General features: G+C 44.6%; 1 protein-coding gene across 1 annotated transcript in view; it reads right to left on the bottom strand.

Annotated features, from left to right (window-relative positions):
- AFF4 (AF4/FMR2 family member 4) overlaps positions 1-17,158 on the bottom strand; it is a 74,645-nt gene that overhangs the window by 28,745 nt on the left and 28,742 nt on the right. Inside the window, exons 5-8 of the mRNA XM_045027022.1 lie at positions 16,031-16,075; positions 15,292-15,378; positions 8,973-9,009; positions 6,911-6,959 (exon numbers count right to left, since the gene is read on the bottom strand). Coding sequence (XP_044882957.1) covers positions 6,911-6,959; positions 8,973-9,009; positions 15,292-15,378; positions 16,031-16,075 — 218 coding nt within the window. The remainder of the gene's footprint in view (positions 1-6,910; positions 6,960-8,972; positions 9,010-15,291; positions 15,379-16,030; positions 16,076-17,158) is intronic.

The raw sequence follows: 17,158 nt of genomic DNA, 5'->3' as shown, positions 1-17,158 counted from the left end.
GTGTGGGTACGCATCTTTTTAAAAAGTGACTGCGTAAAGAGGCTGTGTTCAAAGTCATATCTAGGCACAGAGACAACAGTAGGTTTTTCAGAGGGGTAGACGGTTACTGATTTTTTACTCCTGTTAGCACTGTGAAGCCTGGACAAGCATGGGAGAAAGAACTGGGTTCTATTTCTGCTTACACAGTAAAAGAACTGCTAATTGAAGACTTTGCAACTGAATTGGTATAACTGAGGGCAAAACTTGTTTTGCAGAATGTTATTTATTGGAGATGATGCATAAGCAAGAAAAAACCCAGGTCAACTCAGATGTTGTAGGTATCTGAGCAAGGAGTGCCCTGCAACTGGGCTCTGGGGGTTGAGATGTATTGGCTGGGGAGGACCCCGTGGTTGGGTTCGGGAAGGGGGCAGAGAAACAGGAACTGGGTTGTCATAGGGGTTTCTTTAACTCTACTTCTGGTGGGGGGGGGGAGAGGAGAGAGAGCGAGAGAGAGAGTGTGTGTGTGGTTACAGGCATATTTGCTGACAGACATTTTGAAATAAAATTACCAAAATAATTGAAACTAGAGTGATTATGTAGTGTTATTTTGACAAATACAATTTGCAGAATTTTAAAATATTGTGCACAGAATTTTTAATTCTTTGGCGCAGAATGCCCCCAGGAGTAATATACAGCCAGCCACTAAAGACTTACTTTGGTGTACATATGTGCGTTTTCTAGGAACAATTAACCTTTGGGCATCAGGTGTCAAATTTCCACCCAACTTGCTCATTATAAAGAATAAAGTCACCAAAAATTTATGAGGGGAAAAAAAACACTAATCAAGAAGCTTCTAGTTATACTGCAGTTTTGTTTTGTTTTTTATGGTTGTGTAGCAGACAGATGAAGTGTAATGTTCAGTCTATAGGTACTGTAATATAGTTTGTCACATTTGTAACAACATCTGTATGATAAATGTTTGGTATTCAAGCAGAAGACAGGGCCCAAAATTTAAGCTTCCTTAAGCATACTCCATACAATATCCTCTGACTACAAAACATCACAGCTCCCTAAACCATTTTTGTAACTGTTAGCACAGGAATCTCAAACTCAAATGACCATGAAGGCCACATAAGGACTAGTACATTGGCCCAAGGGCCGCATCACTGACACACACCCCTCCTGCTGCCCCCGGCCCTGCCCCCATTCCAACCCCTTCCATGAGGCCCTGCCTCTGCCCCACCTCTCCCCCACCCCTTCCCCAAAGTCCCCACCCCAACTCCACCCCCTCCCTGCCCCTATTCCAACCCCTTCCCCAAATCCCCACCCCTACCCCGCCTCCTCCCCTGAGCGCACGTCCCTCCCCAGTCCTCCTCATCCTTCCTGGAAAGTGCTAAGCGCCGCCAAATAGCTGTTTGGCAGCAGGAAGCACCTGGAGGTAAGCAGAGCACTGGAGTGGGGGGGGGGGGAGAAGAGCATGGCAGGTGAAGGAAGCTTGGTGAACGCAGCAAATAACTTGGGGGGGGGCATGAGGAGCTTGGCAGGCCACAGCAAATAACTCCACGGGCCGTGTGTTTGAGACCCCTGTGTTAGCAGCTTAAAGTAGATCATAACTTCACAACCCAAGTAACTGGATTTCTCTGCAACCATGAACATTTATTTTAAAAGGTCCCTCTACCCTACCTGCCCTCCTCATTCTTGTCAAAAGTACTGAAACATACAGCAATCCCAAGAATAGAAATCTTATTTAAATATCCTGCTAGTGTGCAACAAAAAAAGGAGAGCAGAAAAAGCAACATGCATACATGTGCCCTTGCGAACCAGCAGTTGGTAGACACAAAATTTGAGACTATCTTGGAAAGTGTTCTTTTCACATGAGCTTGGGTAGCCATTTCCTGGTAATCAACAAGAATTAAGATTCGACATAAGAAAAGACAGTTACCTTTTCTGTAATTGGTGTTCGAGATGCGTTGCTCATGTTCATTCCATATTAGGTGTGTGCGCTCACCACATGCACTGGTGCTGGATGTTCTTCCCTTAGTGGTATCCATAGCGGACCGGCTCTGGCGCCCTCTGGAGTGGTGCCCACATAGCACAGTATAAGGGGCTCCATCGGCTCTCCTCACCTTCAGTTCCGTCTTGCCAGAAACTCCAACAGTGGGGAAGGAGGGCAGGTTGTGGAATGGACATGAGCAACACATGTCGAAGAACACCAGTTACGGAAAAGGTAACTGTCTTTTCTTCTTCAAGTGCTTGCTCATGTCCATTCCATATTAGGTGACTCCAAAGCAGTACCCCTGGAAGTGGGTAGGAGTTAGCTGATGTGTAGATTGCAACACAGCTCTGCCGAACCCAGAGTCATCCCTGGCCTGCTGAGTGAGGCATAATGAGCCATGACCATGTGAACAGAGGACCACGTTGCAGCTCTACAGATGTCCTGGATAGGGATATGTGCCAAGAAGGCCACCAAAGATGCCTGAGCTCTCATCAAGTAGGCTCTGACAATCGGCGGCGGAACCTCTACCAGGTCGTAACAGGTCCTTATGCACGAGGTGATCCAATTGGAAATCCTCTACAAGGACACCAGAAGGCCTTTCATCCTGTCTACCATAGCAACGAAGAGCTGAGTTGATTTTGAGAAAGGCTTGACACGTTCTAAGTAAAAAGCCAAGGCCCTTCGGCAGTCCAATGCGTGAAGACGCCTCTCTTCACTGGTCCTGTGCGGTTTGGGACAGAACACCAGGAGGAAGATGTCCTGGTTCATATGGAAGGTTGATACCACCTTTGTCAGGAAGGCTGGGTTGGGCCACAGCTGAACCTGGTCTTTGTAGAAGACCTCAGAAACACCATAAATGATCAAGGCTTTAATTTCAGAGACTCGTCTCGCCGACATCACCACCACCAGGAACACGACCTTCCACGACAGGTGGGAAAAGGAGCAGGAACCCTGGATCAAAGGGCAGGCCGGTGAGCCTAGAAAGGACTATGTTAAGATCCGACTGCAGGACAGGGGCCCATACCTGCAGAAAGTCTCTCTCAAGCCCTCTCAAGAATCTGACCATCATGTCATGGGAAAACATTGTCTTTGGATTGGTGGGTGAAAAGCAGAGATGGCCGCAAGATGCACTCTAATGGAAGAGTGTGCCGGGCCCTGGTTCCTCAAATGGAACAGGAAGTCCAGGACAGTCTGTATGGAGGAACGCGAGGGAGAGATGCCCCATTCAGATGCCCAATGGGAAAACCTCATCCACTTGGCAGGTAAGTCAGTCTAGTTGAGGGCTTCCTACTTTCCAGGAGGACCTGTTGGACTCCTTCTGGTCCTCCAGGTTCAGCCACACAACATCCACACCGAGAGGTGGATGGACTCGAGGTTGGGGTATAGGAGCCAACCGTGATCCTGTGACAGAAAGTCTGGTTGGTTGTGCAGGGGCCAGGGAGGACCTGCTGCCAGGCTCATAAGCGTGCCAAACCAGTGTAGTCAGCGGGAACGTGGAGACTTCCACAACGAGGTTCGTCAGTGCGAGGAACCTGTCCCGTGGCAGGAACGCCCTGGCACAGGTCAAGTCAAGGATCGCTCCAATGAACTCTATCCTCTGCACTGGCACAAACGTCGATTTTCTGTCACTTATCAGAAGGCCCAGAGAGCAGCATGTGGCTTGAAGCACCATGTCATTCCTTTGGACTTGAGACCTGGAACTGCCCTTGACAAGCCAGTTATCAAGGTACAGGTAGATCTGGATGCCCCGGCGCCTAAGGTAAGCCGCTAACATGGACATGCACTTGGTAAACACTCTCGGTGCTGTCGCCAGGTCGAACAGGAGGACTGCAAACTGGTAGTGGTGAGGTCCCACTGTAAACTGGAGGAAGCATCTGGGTCCTTGAAAGATCACTATGTGGAAGTATGCATCCTTCAAGTCAAGGGTGACATACCAGTCTCTCGGATCCAGGGAGGGGATAACAGAAGCCAGGGAGACCATGTGGAACTTTAGCTTCTTTAGGTACTTGTTGAGGTCTCACAGGTCCAGGATGGGCCATAGACTGCTCTTGGCCTTTGGGATTAAAAAGTACCAGGAATAGAACCCCTTGTTCCTGTACTCGAGAGGAACTTCTTCCACTGCACCCAGCTGCAGCAACCCATTTACCTCCTGCGCGAGGAGACTCTTGTGAGAGATGGTCAAGGTGGGTGGGAGAAGAAAGAAACTAGAGAGCATAACCCTGTTCCACTGTGCTGAGGACCCACTGGTCTGAGGTTACAGCGGTCCAAGCAAGGAAGAAAAGGGAAAGGCAGTTGGAGTACACTGGGACAGATGGATCCGGAGAATAGTCTGGTAGGTCGCCCTCGGGTGCACCCTCAGAATGACCATTTGGCCCTTTGCTTGGCATGGGTTGAGCCCGACTGGGCAGAGGGTGGAGGCTCGGACATCGTTTGTTGCCCTTGGCTCATTTGTAGGGCTGGTCCTGCCAAGGCTGGCTCCCCTGGACTTGAGGCTGCTGCGGTTTGAACCACTTATGCATTGGGGCTGGGATGTACCGATCCAGGGTTTTCAAGGTGGTGCAGGAGTCCTTGAGGCCATGCAACTTGCTGTTCATTTGCTCTGCAAATAGGACTCGGACGAAGGGCATTGATGGCTGAGCCTCAGAGAACAACCCAGAGAGGAGCAGCCAGGAAGCTCGCCGCATGGAGACAACAGAAGCCATGGTGCAGACAGCAACATCAGCAGCATCCGATGCCACCTGGAGGGCTTCCCTGGCCATGGTCATGCCCTCAATCGAGAATCACTCGGACCTCCTTCTTGGAAGCCTCGGGGAGCCGAGGAACAGAGGACATCAAACAGATAGCTCCTCCAATTCCTCTGCCTGAAGCACCAGGTTGGAAGTGATCCTCTTCTAAAGTTCTTGGTGTGCTTTAGCATCATCCTGAGGAACTGGGTGAGTAGGCCCTGAGATGTCCTCGTCATTGCCAGACAAGGCTAATGCCGGTGATGCGGGAACCTCCACGTCCATTGGTGGTCCAGCAGCTTGCTCCCTTGGTACTCCTGAACCTGTGGGGTCTTACTCCCCAAAGCCTCGAGAACCAGAGGGGGAGGGGATACCGAGGCCGCTGGCCTCTCCGGGGCTCCTGACACCGATCGGGCAGCCTGGGATGGTTGGGTGAACTCCCAAGGGTTCCACAGGTACCATGGCGCCAGCCACTGCGCTCGGGGCCATGGAACTGGTTTTGGTGCCGTTGATGCCGGCAACACCATAGGTATCAGGCCTCGTCCTGCAGTCAGGGAACATCGCTCCGTACCGGAGCTGTAAGCAGAGCGGTCGGTACTGGGCGACCAGGAACGGGCGGACTGGTGGCTCTTGTCCGAACCAGCGTTGGTTGCTGGGACCCGAAGCTGACCTGTCTGAGCGAGTCAGACGTCTCGGTCAGAATTTTGGAGACTGTTTGGCGTATCTGCGTCAGACACCCAGTGATCCACGCCTCGCTGCTCGACCGATACCAGGATGTCAAACGGGACTGGGAGCCACTACGGGCCAGCTGTCGGGAGCCCTTCTCAGGAGGTTCCTATCTCCTCCTAGTAGACAGGTGCTGACGACCAGGTGATCGGCGGTCTCTGCTTCCCGATCGGTCCAGTGATCAGTACCAGGCCCTTGGAGACATTCGGGGCCAGTCCCAGAGATCTTGTTGAGTGGCATGTGCCCCAGAGGCTCTGCGCCAATCCACCAGCGAGGAACACCTCAACTCCCTTGATCAGTGCCCCCATTGTGGGAAAGGGGGATCTGCTGAGCCTGCCTCTCTAGTCCAAAGCATGAAAACTTCACATGGGCGAGTGATGGCGGGAGGTCACTCTCGATGGGGAACAGTGCTACTGAGGCAGGGACACACGCATAGGTCCCAAAGCAGGCTTTCCCTGAGACCGGGGTACCACTGGAGCCGGTGTGGGCAGCACCAGTAGCATCAGGATTTCCTGAGCTGCTTGAAGGGCTTTGGGCATCGATGGCACCTGAAGCTGGTCGTGTCCTGCACCGCTATCCAAAGTTGCAGGCAAAGTATGGGATGGGCTGCACTGCTTGACTTGAGCTGGAGCCCGACTTCTTGAAGGGGGTGTTGAGCTGCCCAGCATGGGTCGTGGCTCAGCTCCAGCCCTCTCTTTGTAGGAGATCGTCCCTTCACCTTCTTCAGCTTCATGACTGGAGCCACGGTGCTTGTTGTGGAGTTGGACCGCTGCTCCGGTGCTGGAGTGAGTGCCAACTCCATTAGGAGCGCCCTTAGACGAGTTTCACGCTCCTCCTTCATCCTAGGTTTAAAGGACTTGCAGATACAGCACCTGTCACTTACGTGCTCCTTGCCTAAGCACCTTAGGCAGCTGGTATGCAGATCGCTGACAGGCATAGGCTGTTTACAATGATCACAGGGCTTAAAGCCTGGGGAAGTGGGCATGTCCATTCCCCTGGCTGAGTCCCGTTCGGGACTAATGAAGAGTTGAACACAACTATTAAGGGTTTAACTAAGAAACTACTAACTATATACAAACTATTTTACAGGTTTTCAAAGTTCGCAAGAACAGAGAACGAAACAACGCTAGCCGAAGCAGCAGATTTTCCAGCACAGTCACTGGTGGCAAGAAGGAACTGAGGATGGAGGGAGCCAGCAGTGCCCCTTATACCGCGCCATGTGGGCGACACTCCAGAGGGCACCAGAGCTGGTTCCCTACAGATAATGCTAAAGGAAAAAGTGCGGCACCAGTGCACGTGGCGAGCACACACACCTAACATGGAATGGACATGAGCCAACACTTGAAGAACGGTTATATTCACGTTAAAGTGTGGAGAAATGGCTATAGTCATCTTAATGGGACAAAATCCTTCAAAAACACTTCAGAAATAGTAGTTTGGGAAATACTGGAGAGGATGTTCTAATCCTTTTATAAGGGCAACTTACGATTTCGATTGATGGCCATTGGACGTTTTTGATGACGGATTGTATCTTTCTGGGGGGAGGAAAAAAGAACACTCCTTAAAAAAGAGCAGCAAAATAAGACACTTCAAAGTTACAAGAAATAAAAATCCTAGATTAACTTGGAGGCAAGAATAGTTGAGTGAATTTAGCACTTGAAGAATGGAAGGACTAACACAACTGGTTTAAGCCAGATACGATGCAAGCAGGTGTTATGCAAACTTCCCACATGGTTCCATCAATGCACCTCAACTCTGACATGCAATACACCCATTCTATGCCTGCTTTACGGTTCTCTTAAGCAGAGCCAATCATGCTGAATTGTTCTATTTGCTTGGTGTAGTTATACATGAATTAGAATGGGACTAATAGAATTATTTCACTAATATCAGCTTACCTAGATTTGAACTAGAAGATCCAGAGGTGAAAGGCTAGCACAGCAGGAAACTGCACCAACAAGAACAGTGAGGGTATGTCTACACAACAAAGAAAAACCTGCAGCTGGCATTCCAGCCAATTTGGGCCTGCAGCGCTGTTTCCCACCCTGCAGGGTCCAAGAGCTTGGGCTCCAGCTTGAGCCTGGAAGTCTACACAGCAACGAAACAGCTCCGCAGCCCAAACCCCACGAGCCCAAGTCAGCAGGCACAGCCCAGACATGGGTTTTTCTTTGCTGTGTACACATACCCTGAATATACAAAACTGGACCAGATTTCAAGTGATTTTTTTTTTTTAAGACAGCAGTAAGTTTCATTTATTTTGAATGCTGTGAAAGAAATTGTTTTCCTTCTCTCAGTTAAAAACACTGTTCTAGAAAAAATTATACTGCTTTCTGCATGCAGAGACGTGGAGTTACTCAGCCGGTAGTGTCATGTTAAAATTAGCTTCAGCATCATCCCTACTCAGCTCTGCAGTAGCTGAGTAAGGATCCCACCATTTTGGCCAATCAAGGTAGGTCACTTGAAATTCCTAACTTCTGTCCAGGGCACCACAACAGAAGTCAGAATTGAAGTGGTCATAATTTTGTTTTCAATGAAATATTTAGGAGTTGAGAATTACTCCTAGCCTCTGATCAGGCTGGCTTCTCTCCATTTTACAGTGCATTTCTACATGAAGCATTTATAGATAGGCCCATATACCACAGCAATGGGTTTTCTAATTAAGTGTTTGAATTTATTTCCTTAATTCCTCTCTTTATTGTGTGTTCAGAGTAAGTGGCTTGTCAATATATAAGAATAAGCCTCTCTCTGCTTTTACTACTTAATCTGATTAATTATTTGGGGTATGAAGGGTAAAGCCTGATGGAAGTGAAGAAGTGTGGGCTGTGTTTCAATCACACTAAATGCACTACCTGTAAATAATCCATTTGAGTAATTCTCGTGGAAAAGGAAAAAGACATTTCAACAAGAACTTTGTTGCTTTTGTTCAAATTCTGAAAAAAAGCTCTGGTCGCAGCGGAGATTGAGCATATGCATAATCATACCCTGGAGTTCCTGATATTACCATATTCTCCATTTTGAATTATGCCCAATAAGGTGAGCATGGAGTGCCACAGCAAGGGGAAGCTACAGTGTGGAATGGCTATTGTCCCAGCTTTAAGACAAACCTTATGCTTTATTCTACTACACACATTAATTTGCCTGCTGGACATCAGACTTTCAGAAACTGGGGTTTGAGTTTTCGCATACAATTATCACTATGATTTTCAATCAGCTCTAAAGAGAAAGCATCTTTCAGAGGATTACAGTAGTATGACTGGGTACAGGCTAGGTATTTCCTCTAGAAGCCAGCAACCACAATGCAGTTTAATCATTACCTTTCAGTTCATATAACAGGACTTGTAAAAGAAAGCCAATTATCTGTTTTATAGAGTAAGACTTGAAGAAAATATGGAAATGCTAACTTGGGGTTTTAACCTGTGTGACCTCTCTGGAAGATTTAGATTAAAAAAAGCCAAGAAGCCCAAGAGGCATTTGGGATGTTAATCATAACATGAAGACATTTTATATAAATATTTTTTAAAATATATGAAATGACTTTAAATACTCACTCTGCTCTCCAGTGCCAAAAGTGGACTGTTGAGACTCCTAAGGGAATAAAAAGTTACATAAGATTTCAAAAGGGAGTTTGAACTAATGATGAAAGTAAAGGTTGAGTCATATTGCCCCCAATTCATTTAAATGACTGCAGTGTATTAGGACTTAAGTAGAAGAGTGAAGCAAAAGCAAGGAATGAGGGTACTTGATTGTTCCTCTGGGCTCAAATTCCCTGCACCTATCCCAAAAGACATTCCAAGCCCAAGCACATGGTCTTAGCGCAGGGACTTACTTCGCTAGACCTGCCCATACTCCCCTCCTACATCACCCCATCTGTCCCTCCAGTTACCCATGCAACTAATTCGTGTACAATTATCTTAGCAGTGCTCACAAGTTAGACTCATTCGCTTATGTAAATTACATACTCAAATTATATGGAAATCTAACCATGAAAATCAAGCCATGTTCATTCTGGCTCTGACATCAGCAGTAGAGGCTCTGGCACCAGAAGTAATTCCAGAAAATCCAGCTCTCCCCCACACAGTAGTGCAAACTCAATCCTGCTAAATATAATTTTAAAAAAACCAAAAGCTTGTTTTATAGTCCTTAAATAAACAGATCTGATTGAGTAGGTACAGGGAGCAGACTGCCAAATAAGAATGCCATATTTATATAGTCACCTTTTCTGACCATAACCTTGTTTTAAAGCAGTCCAGCTTTGGCCCTAAAAATATGAAATAGCTGAAAATACATGACTCAATTTGAAATGCACTACTTAGGAAATTGAATCTAGTATACTTCATTGAAATACTCTTTCACTAGTTTGCCAAGAAGAATCAAGTAATCTACCAATAGTGGGTTGTAGCTTCTATAATAAGCCTGTAAACTGATCTCCCATAGCAAGTGGCTCACTGAAGTGCTGCATGTACATAATGGTATCTGTAAACATTCTGAACGAACAAGAGCTTTACACAACATGTTTAGAGGTTCTTAAAAATCTTTTACAGCTTTTCAAATTTTTATTGCAGATGGGTAAGTTGTTGAAGCAGTAATACATGAGGTTTTATTTCTTTGGAGTTCTTCACTGCAGTGTATAAAGCTCACTGTGTCCTGCTAAAGACATCCCTCTTCCCAAAGATATCTTGTTTTATATGTTTTATTTTAAAAATTGCTTTTTTAGTCAAAGAAAAGAGTAAAAATTTAAATTAACTCAAAATGAAGCCTTGTGACATCTTCCCAGCTTCAATAGATAATTACCAGATAAACTTTAGAAAAAAGGAAAAGGTTAAAGCAATGAGGGATTTTTATATTTCACAGACATACTGAACGTCAGAATGATTATCTGCTATTTGGTTTCTTTTTGCCTCCCTGGCCAAAAGTAGTCAGCAGGCCAAAAGCGGTAGGCTATCATTCAAAATGGAAGACAGCATAGTGGGAAAATTATTGTGCTGCCTAATTTCAATAGCACTGGTAGACAGCTGCCGTCCTGGGGCAGGCATACAAATAGCAATTTACATCTGTTTCTTCCTTATGTACACATTGTGACTGCTATAAAACAATGTCTGCGCAATTATCCATTGGTGTCACTTAAATGTTTTTAAGTCACACCATAGCATTCCCTGAGGGTGCACTTTGATGAAGATATATTTTGTTTTAAATCCATTTTCCAATAATCTATTTTGGTTTTGAACACATTTCACTTTAAGAAACTCAGACGAGTAAAAGCACAAGCTTACAGCTATAAAGTTATTTCCAGCAGTATCATCTCCCTGGGGACTACTTAGGAAAGGACAAATGAGAAACAATGGAGAGGAAGGAGACCATATTAATCTACTGGGAGTAACAGCAGACAGACTGGTCAGGACAGGCAATGAAGAGATTTAAGCAAAAGCAAACTGCACTTAGACATAAAAAGCAAAGAGAGGGAAGACTGGATATAATTGGGCAGAATGGTAATGCAGTACTTAGGTAGGTTGCCAACTTGGCTCTAGTCCAGGTAGCAGTGACTGAAAGTGGTTGCCATTTGATGGCTGTTGGATTCTATTTGAAATGAGACCGTAGTCTCAATTCCACTTTCCATATTACTAACTTAGCAGCAGCACAATCAACCCTATATCGATGCCATTGCTGATACTCTCCGAGAGGTCAACGACCAAATAAACCTGGAAACAAAACTCTCCTTCCCTTCCTTAGCCATCCCTCCTCTAGGTCACAGCTGAGGTACTCCAGGGCAGAAGTTTACAATGCTGCCATAATATTTGGTTTGTGGAGAGCAGACTTCAGTCTCAGACTCACAACTGAGCAACTTTCACCCGTACAAAAAACCCTTGGCTCTTAAGATGTTTGGGTGGTATGTGTCTATCTACGCATATAAACACAGACAGATATTTTATATACAATACCAATATTCTGGCTTTGGAGTCTGACAGTCATCTGCCGGAAATCTACCTGAGGCTGGAGCAGTAACCTCAAGCCTCAGACCATGGCTCAAACCAAATGACAGCATATACAATTTTCAAAAGTGACTTAAGCATTCAGGGTCCTATGCTCCATCAAAAATTTTACCCAGATTTCTTACAACAAAAGATCTACAGGGTAATCCTGTAAGGAAGCCAATTTAATGCAGCTTTGTTCTTGCTTAGGACCTGCTTTACCATTATTAAATATGTTAAGGTAATACCAATAGGCCCAATCAGGAATCTGAGACCACCAGGCTAGGCACAATTTGCATCAAACAGACAGTCCTTGCCCTAACTATCTAAGCTGACACATTAGTCCACTGAAAAGTGCTTACGTTTGTCGTATGGTATGCGAAACACACCAAGTGTTAGCACACAAGTAGAATGCTGTGAAACCTAGCAGCATATTACGTGTGAAGAAAGTACAGTTTCTGAAGAGATCAAGTCCTCTTAGGACAGTATAGCTTGATTAAAGTAAACCACTGTTTTGTTTTGTTTTCTACATTCCATTATGGTTTCAGGCTAAACAAACCCATGGCTCACTAATTTGCTGGAATTCTTGGAAAATATTCCTGCCAAGAATGACCGGGGGTACAACATGGCAGAGGAAATTATAAGCTTTGGATCCGCAGAGAGTATTTAACAGAGTTCCTCATCTAAGATGCATAGTAATGGAATAAAAAAGTTGGCTAGAAGTCAGAAGACAAGAAGAAGCCATAAATGGAATTTTTTGCAAGCTGGTTTAAGAAACACAATCCAGGTTGATAAATGTCCAAAAATATGACCTCTCTTTTTGTTCTTGTATGTCAGCAAGGCCAAGTAATCTAATATAGCTTCTTTCCCCCACCCCATACAAATGATTCAATATATATGCTTATGAGGAAAGTCAAGTCAAAGGCCCACAAACCAAACAATTCATAAACAACCCTACAATAACAAATAGGCACATGTTTGCAAGATAGAGAAAAAACATTTTGTAAAGAAACAGATTTCTTCTTCAAGCATGCTGGGGTTATTACCTACTAGTTATGAATATTATGAAAGTTAACTTAGTTCTCTTAACAATCAAATATTTTAAGTATTACTGCTGGGTTGCCAATTTTATATCACTCAGCAAATTAAGCTTGGATGAAATTAGCGTGTGCAAGATTTTTAGATCTGTCATTACACTGATAAGATCAGTAATTACCAAAAGGGAATAGATAATGAAATAATGAGACTCATTTCTGGATTTGCATCAGGAAGTAAATCTAGGAATTGTTGTAGAATACTTTGTAAATTCTCAGCTCACTGGACAGCAGCAAACAAGAACATACAGTTCAAAGGGGAAAGACAGGTATAGGGCTCTGCAGGTCCCCCATGCTGCTCTCTTCAGGGAGGATGGGTCTCTGTTTGTGGGTATGTATTGACAGCAGAGGCGTGGAGGTGATGTCCATGGACTGTCATGAGACCTGGCCAGAGCATTTTAGAGAACCATATTAATAATTTTCACCACAGCTCAAGGGAGCTACATTAATCTTGGAGATTACATAGAGGACAGTGCTCCACCCTCCCCTTCCCCCCCAAAAAAAGCAAGTGATATAAGATGTTAAGAATGAAGTAGATGAAGTTTATTTTTGTCAGTTGTTTTTCTGTGTTCAAGTGAAATATACTTATAACTCAACAATTCCCTATCAGGGATCGAAATGGGTCATTCAGTGGGCTCTTACTTTCCTCTGGAGTCTGCCCGCAATGCTCCAAAATCTCAGATTTCATTACAAAAAATAAGTCTAGCCCTTATGACTTTGAAGATTATTCAGTTAACATTATAAAGCTTATTTATGAAGTAACATTTGCTGAGCCTGTAAATGCTGAAAGAGTGCCAAGGGAGGAGCAGACTGCCCCAATCCATTTTCATGGTGTGTTAACTCTGGAGCAGAATGATATTGCAATGTTCTTTCACTGTTGATCACACACTAGAAACAAGGAGGTATAGATGTAAGCTAGAGGGATGTAAGAGCAGCACTGTCTTCTTCTAGTGATGCCTTGTTCTGGAAAGTGACACCGGGCTAACAAACATACAATTGTTATTAGTGTGTGACCATTTCATTGACTCTCTTTAAAAATCAGTATTTGTAATTCTACATTAATGATACCATGGGGCAAGGGGACGAAAAAGCCAACTGAGCAGAGTTAAGATTGTGCTAAGACAGGGGTGGGCAAACTTTTTGGCCTGAGGGCCACATCGGGTTTTGAAAATTCTATGGAGGGCCGGTTAGGGGAGGGGGCGTGGCCCGCCACCCCCCTGCTTTTCGCCCTTGGATCCTCTCCCCACCTCGGACTCCTGTCCCATCCAACCCACCCTGTTCCCGACCGCCCCCGGAACCTCTGCCCCTGACTGCCCCCCACCACCCCATCCAATCCCTCCTCTCATTCCTGACGGCCTCCCCAGGACCCCTGCCCCATCCAACCACCCCTTTCCCCTGTCCCCTGACTGCCCCCTGCCGCCCCATCCAACCCCTCCCTCCTTCCTGACGGCTCCCATTCAACCCCTGTTCCCCGCCCGACCCCTATCCAAACCCACACCCCCTTACCACCACCCTGAACTACCCTGCCCTCTATCCAACCCCCTCCCCCCCACCCCCTTACCATGCTGCCTGGAGCACCGGTGGCTGGCAGCACTACAGTCACGCTGCACAGCACAGAGCACCAGGTCAGGCCAGGCTCTGCAGCTGTGCTGCCCCAAGAGCTCGCAGCCCACCACCAAGAGCATTGCACCGGTGGCGGGACGTGCGGAGGCTGTGGGGGAGGGGGAACAGCAGGGGTGGGGCCGGGGGCTAGCCTCCCGGGCCAGGAGCTCAGGGGCCGGGCAGGAGGGTCCCACAGGCTGGATATGGCCCACGGGCTGTAGTTTGCCCACCTCTGTTCTAAGTGCGTAACTGTGCATTACCATACTTTATATGTCCAAATTTCTTGTAAGCTTAACCATACCTTCGCATTCCCTGCATTTGTGATGCTTGACTTTGGGGATAATTACAGGATCCCTAGATGCTTTTAAGTTATGACACGTATTCAACCTTAATGCCAATTTAATGTAGTTTTCATCTGGAAATAATCTTATTTTGTTTTTAATTAAATATGTTATACATAAATACTAAAAGAGAATGTTACTATGTGATATTTCCAATGATCTGAAGATATGTACTATCAACTTAAATAAATAAGGTTTTTTTTAAACTTTCAGGGCCAGATCTACTAGTGCATACCCCACTACAGACCAGCACAAAGCAGCCAGAATGTACTGTCCAGTTTCCCCTCTCCCTCTTAATCCTACCCACATTCTCATGCGCATGCACACACACCAGTTTTCCCTTCCTTCCTTCCCAACTGAACAGATCTGGGTACTTTTTTAAAAGAACCTTTTAAGATCAATGGTCATGACAACAAAGCTCTTCATAACAAAGTTTCTTCTTCAGCCCCTGCTGCTGGAAAATAACATTATTTACAGAAAAATCAATGAAGAACTGCTCTTTCGAAATGGCTGTCATTTCCTATTGTTCTCAATGGGACTGAAGCCACAGAAGCCAGATACTGCCTCCCAATTGTGTTCCTTTCAGGAAGATACAGCAGTTGAGTGAATGCAGATGGGGAAAGAACAGAATTGTGCTCTTTACAGGGCTATCATGGGTACTGCTGCAAAGCCAGGATGGATTTTCAGACAAAGGGTTAGCATGTATTCAAATAAACCCCAAATGACAATGCACAGTTAAATTTAACAAGAGCTTTAAAACCCTGCAGTGCAATTCTTGATCTTTAAAAGGAGTTTCTCTAGTTTTAATGTCACTCAATATTTAACTACTAAACAGATATAAAGTTAGGTTTGTCAGTCACTAACCTTAGTTGGAAAAGGAAATTTTGATGGCTCTGTTTTACATGGTGTATGAATAGCAGTCAGAGGTGGAGGCCAAGAGTGGGTCATCTCCTGTAACCAAACCAAACAGCAAAGCCATTTTACGTTAAAGGTTAAAACACATCAAAATGTCAACTTCAAAAAGCTATACACACTTCTGTGTGAAATATTTTTACCTATAATCATTAGACGTAAAACCTAAGATTTACTATTTACTTTAATATTAGAGACTAATTTGTTTTTTTCTGTTTACTATATCCATTTGACAGCATTTTGAGTATGCAGTTCCATTCTCTGCTTATATAATGAACAAAACTTTTGCAGAGAAATCTGAAAATTCTTTAAAAAAATATTTGTCCATGAAAATGGACACTAAAATACATTCAATAAAGAAAATACATAGAACTGATAAGCTGCTTTCTGTTCCTCCAAAACTTCTACCAGCAAGTTTAAAACAGAGATGTCAATTTGTGTCAATACTTAGTAAGAAGATTTAAGAAACTGAAGGGCACCACAGGTTTAAGGTTAACAGCAGTTGCAGCATAAACTTGAATCCAAGTTCTTCGCACATTGATGGTTTTTAGGGAGTCAGGTAGCGCAAGTGACATTCTTGGGACACTGCTGATTTTCTCTCATGTGTAGGCAGGGCAAGTACTCCATTTTCCCCCTTTAGCAGTGTTTATTTAATGAATAAAGTCAAGAATCGGAAGAAAAGACAACTTACTTTTAGAATTTCATCCACACAGGTCACGTCACCAGATGCTGATGCCTATGAATCAAAGTTCAGGATTAACTATTACATTTATACCTCTTAAGGCTTCTTCCCGCTACCTCTTAAGGCTTCTCCCCGCTACCCCTTAACACACCGGATTTAAAGTTACACTTGTTTGTGGCCCAAGTCCTGATGATATTCATCCAGAATCAGTGAGAGAAGTAGCACTGCTAGACTAAAGAACCAGCAATAGTTTTAGGATCACATATCTCCCAAAACTGCAGAAATCCTAGATTTCATATAGCACTGGCACCCACAGATATAATATCTTAAATATCATGTTATTCTAATCCCTTACCTGTATTCCTAACTTAAATGTTAACATGATTTTAACAAGCCAGTGTCTTACAAACATCTGAAAGTTTGGCTTTATTCATTTTTTAAACTATAAGTTCATGAGGCAAGTCACTGGCCACTATCCAAACTCAAGTTCTCTCATTAACTGCATTATTAATTAGAGCATAATAAGGGCTACTTACAGTTTTGTACTTTAATAATTCCCTGTACCTTTGTCCTAATACATGTAGAGGGGGGGAGAGCTGCAATACTGCTTGTCTTAGTGTAAAATATAAATTACTCACATTTGTGAATACGTGGCATAGATGACTTTCCTTATGCATGATTTGTAATCATGGCCATTATTTTTCTACAGTTTATTTAGCCATTTATTTGGGATATCTAAAAGACTCCTAGCTACACCTCTACCCCAATATAACACGACCCAATATAACACCAATTTGGATATAACGCAGTAAAGCAGTGCTCGGGGGGGGAGGGGCTGCACGCTCTGGTGGATCAAAGCAAGTTCAATACAACGCAGTAAGATTGTTTGGCTCCTGAGGACAGCATTATATTGGGGTAGAGGTGTATTGCTATTCAAGTGGCTAAGAGTAGATGCAATAGCATCTTATTAAAATAATTTTAAACTACATTGATCCCCAGTATGGCTGTGCAGATGCAGGCAACCTATATTCAATACTCCGAGAGTAGCTAAACCACTAAAACATGTTTAAGCTAAATATGCCCTATACAGAGAAAAAAAATATTGCCTATATTCTGAAACCTATTACATTGTTTTTA

The sequence above is a fragment of the Mauremys mutica genome, chromosome 8, assembly GCF_020497125.1.
Source record: "Mauremys mutica isolate MM-2020 ecotype Southern chromosome 8, ASM2049712v1, whole genome shotgun sequence".
NCBI lineage: Eukaryota > Metazoa > Chordata > Testudines > Geoemydidae > Mauremys > Mauremys mutica.
Note: the sequence above shows the minus strand (reverse complement) of the source record. Positions and strands in the feature narration are given on the sequence as shown.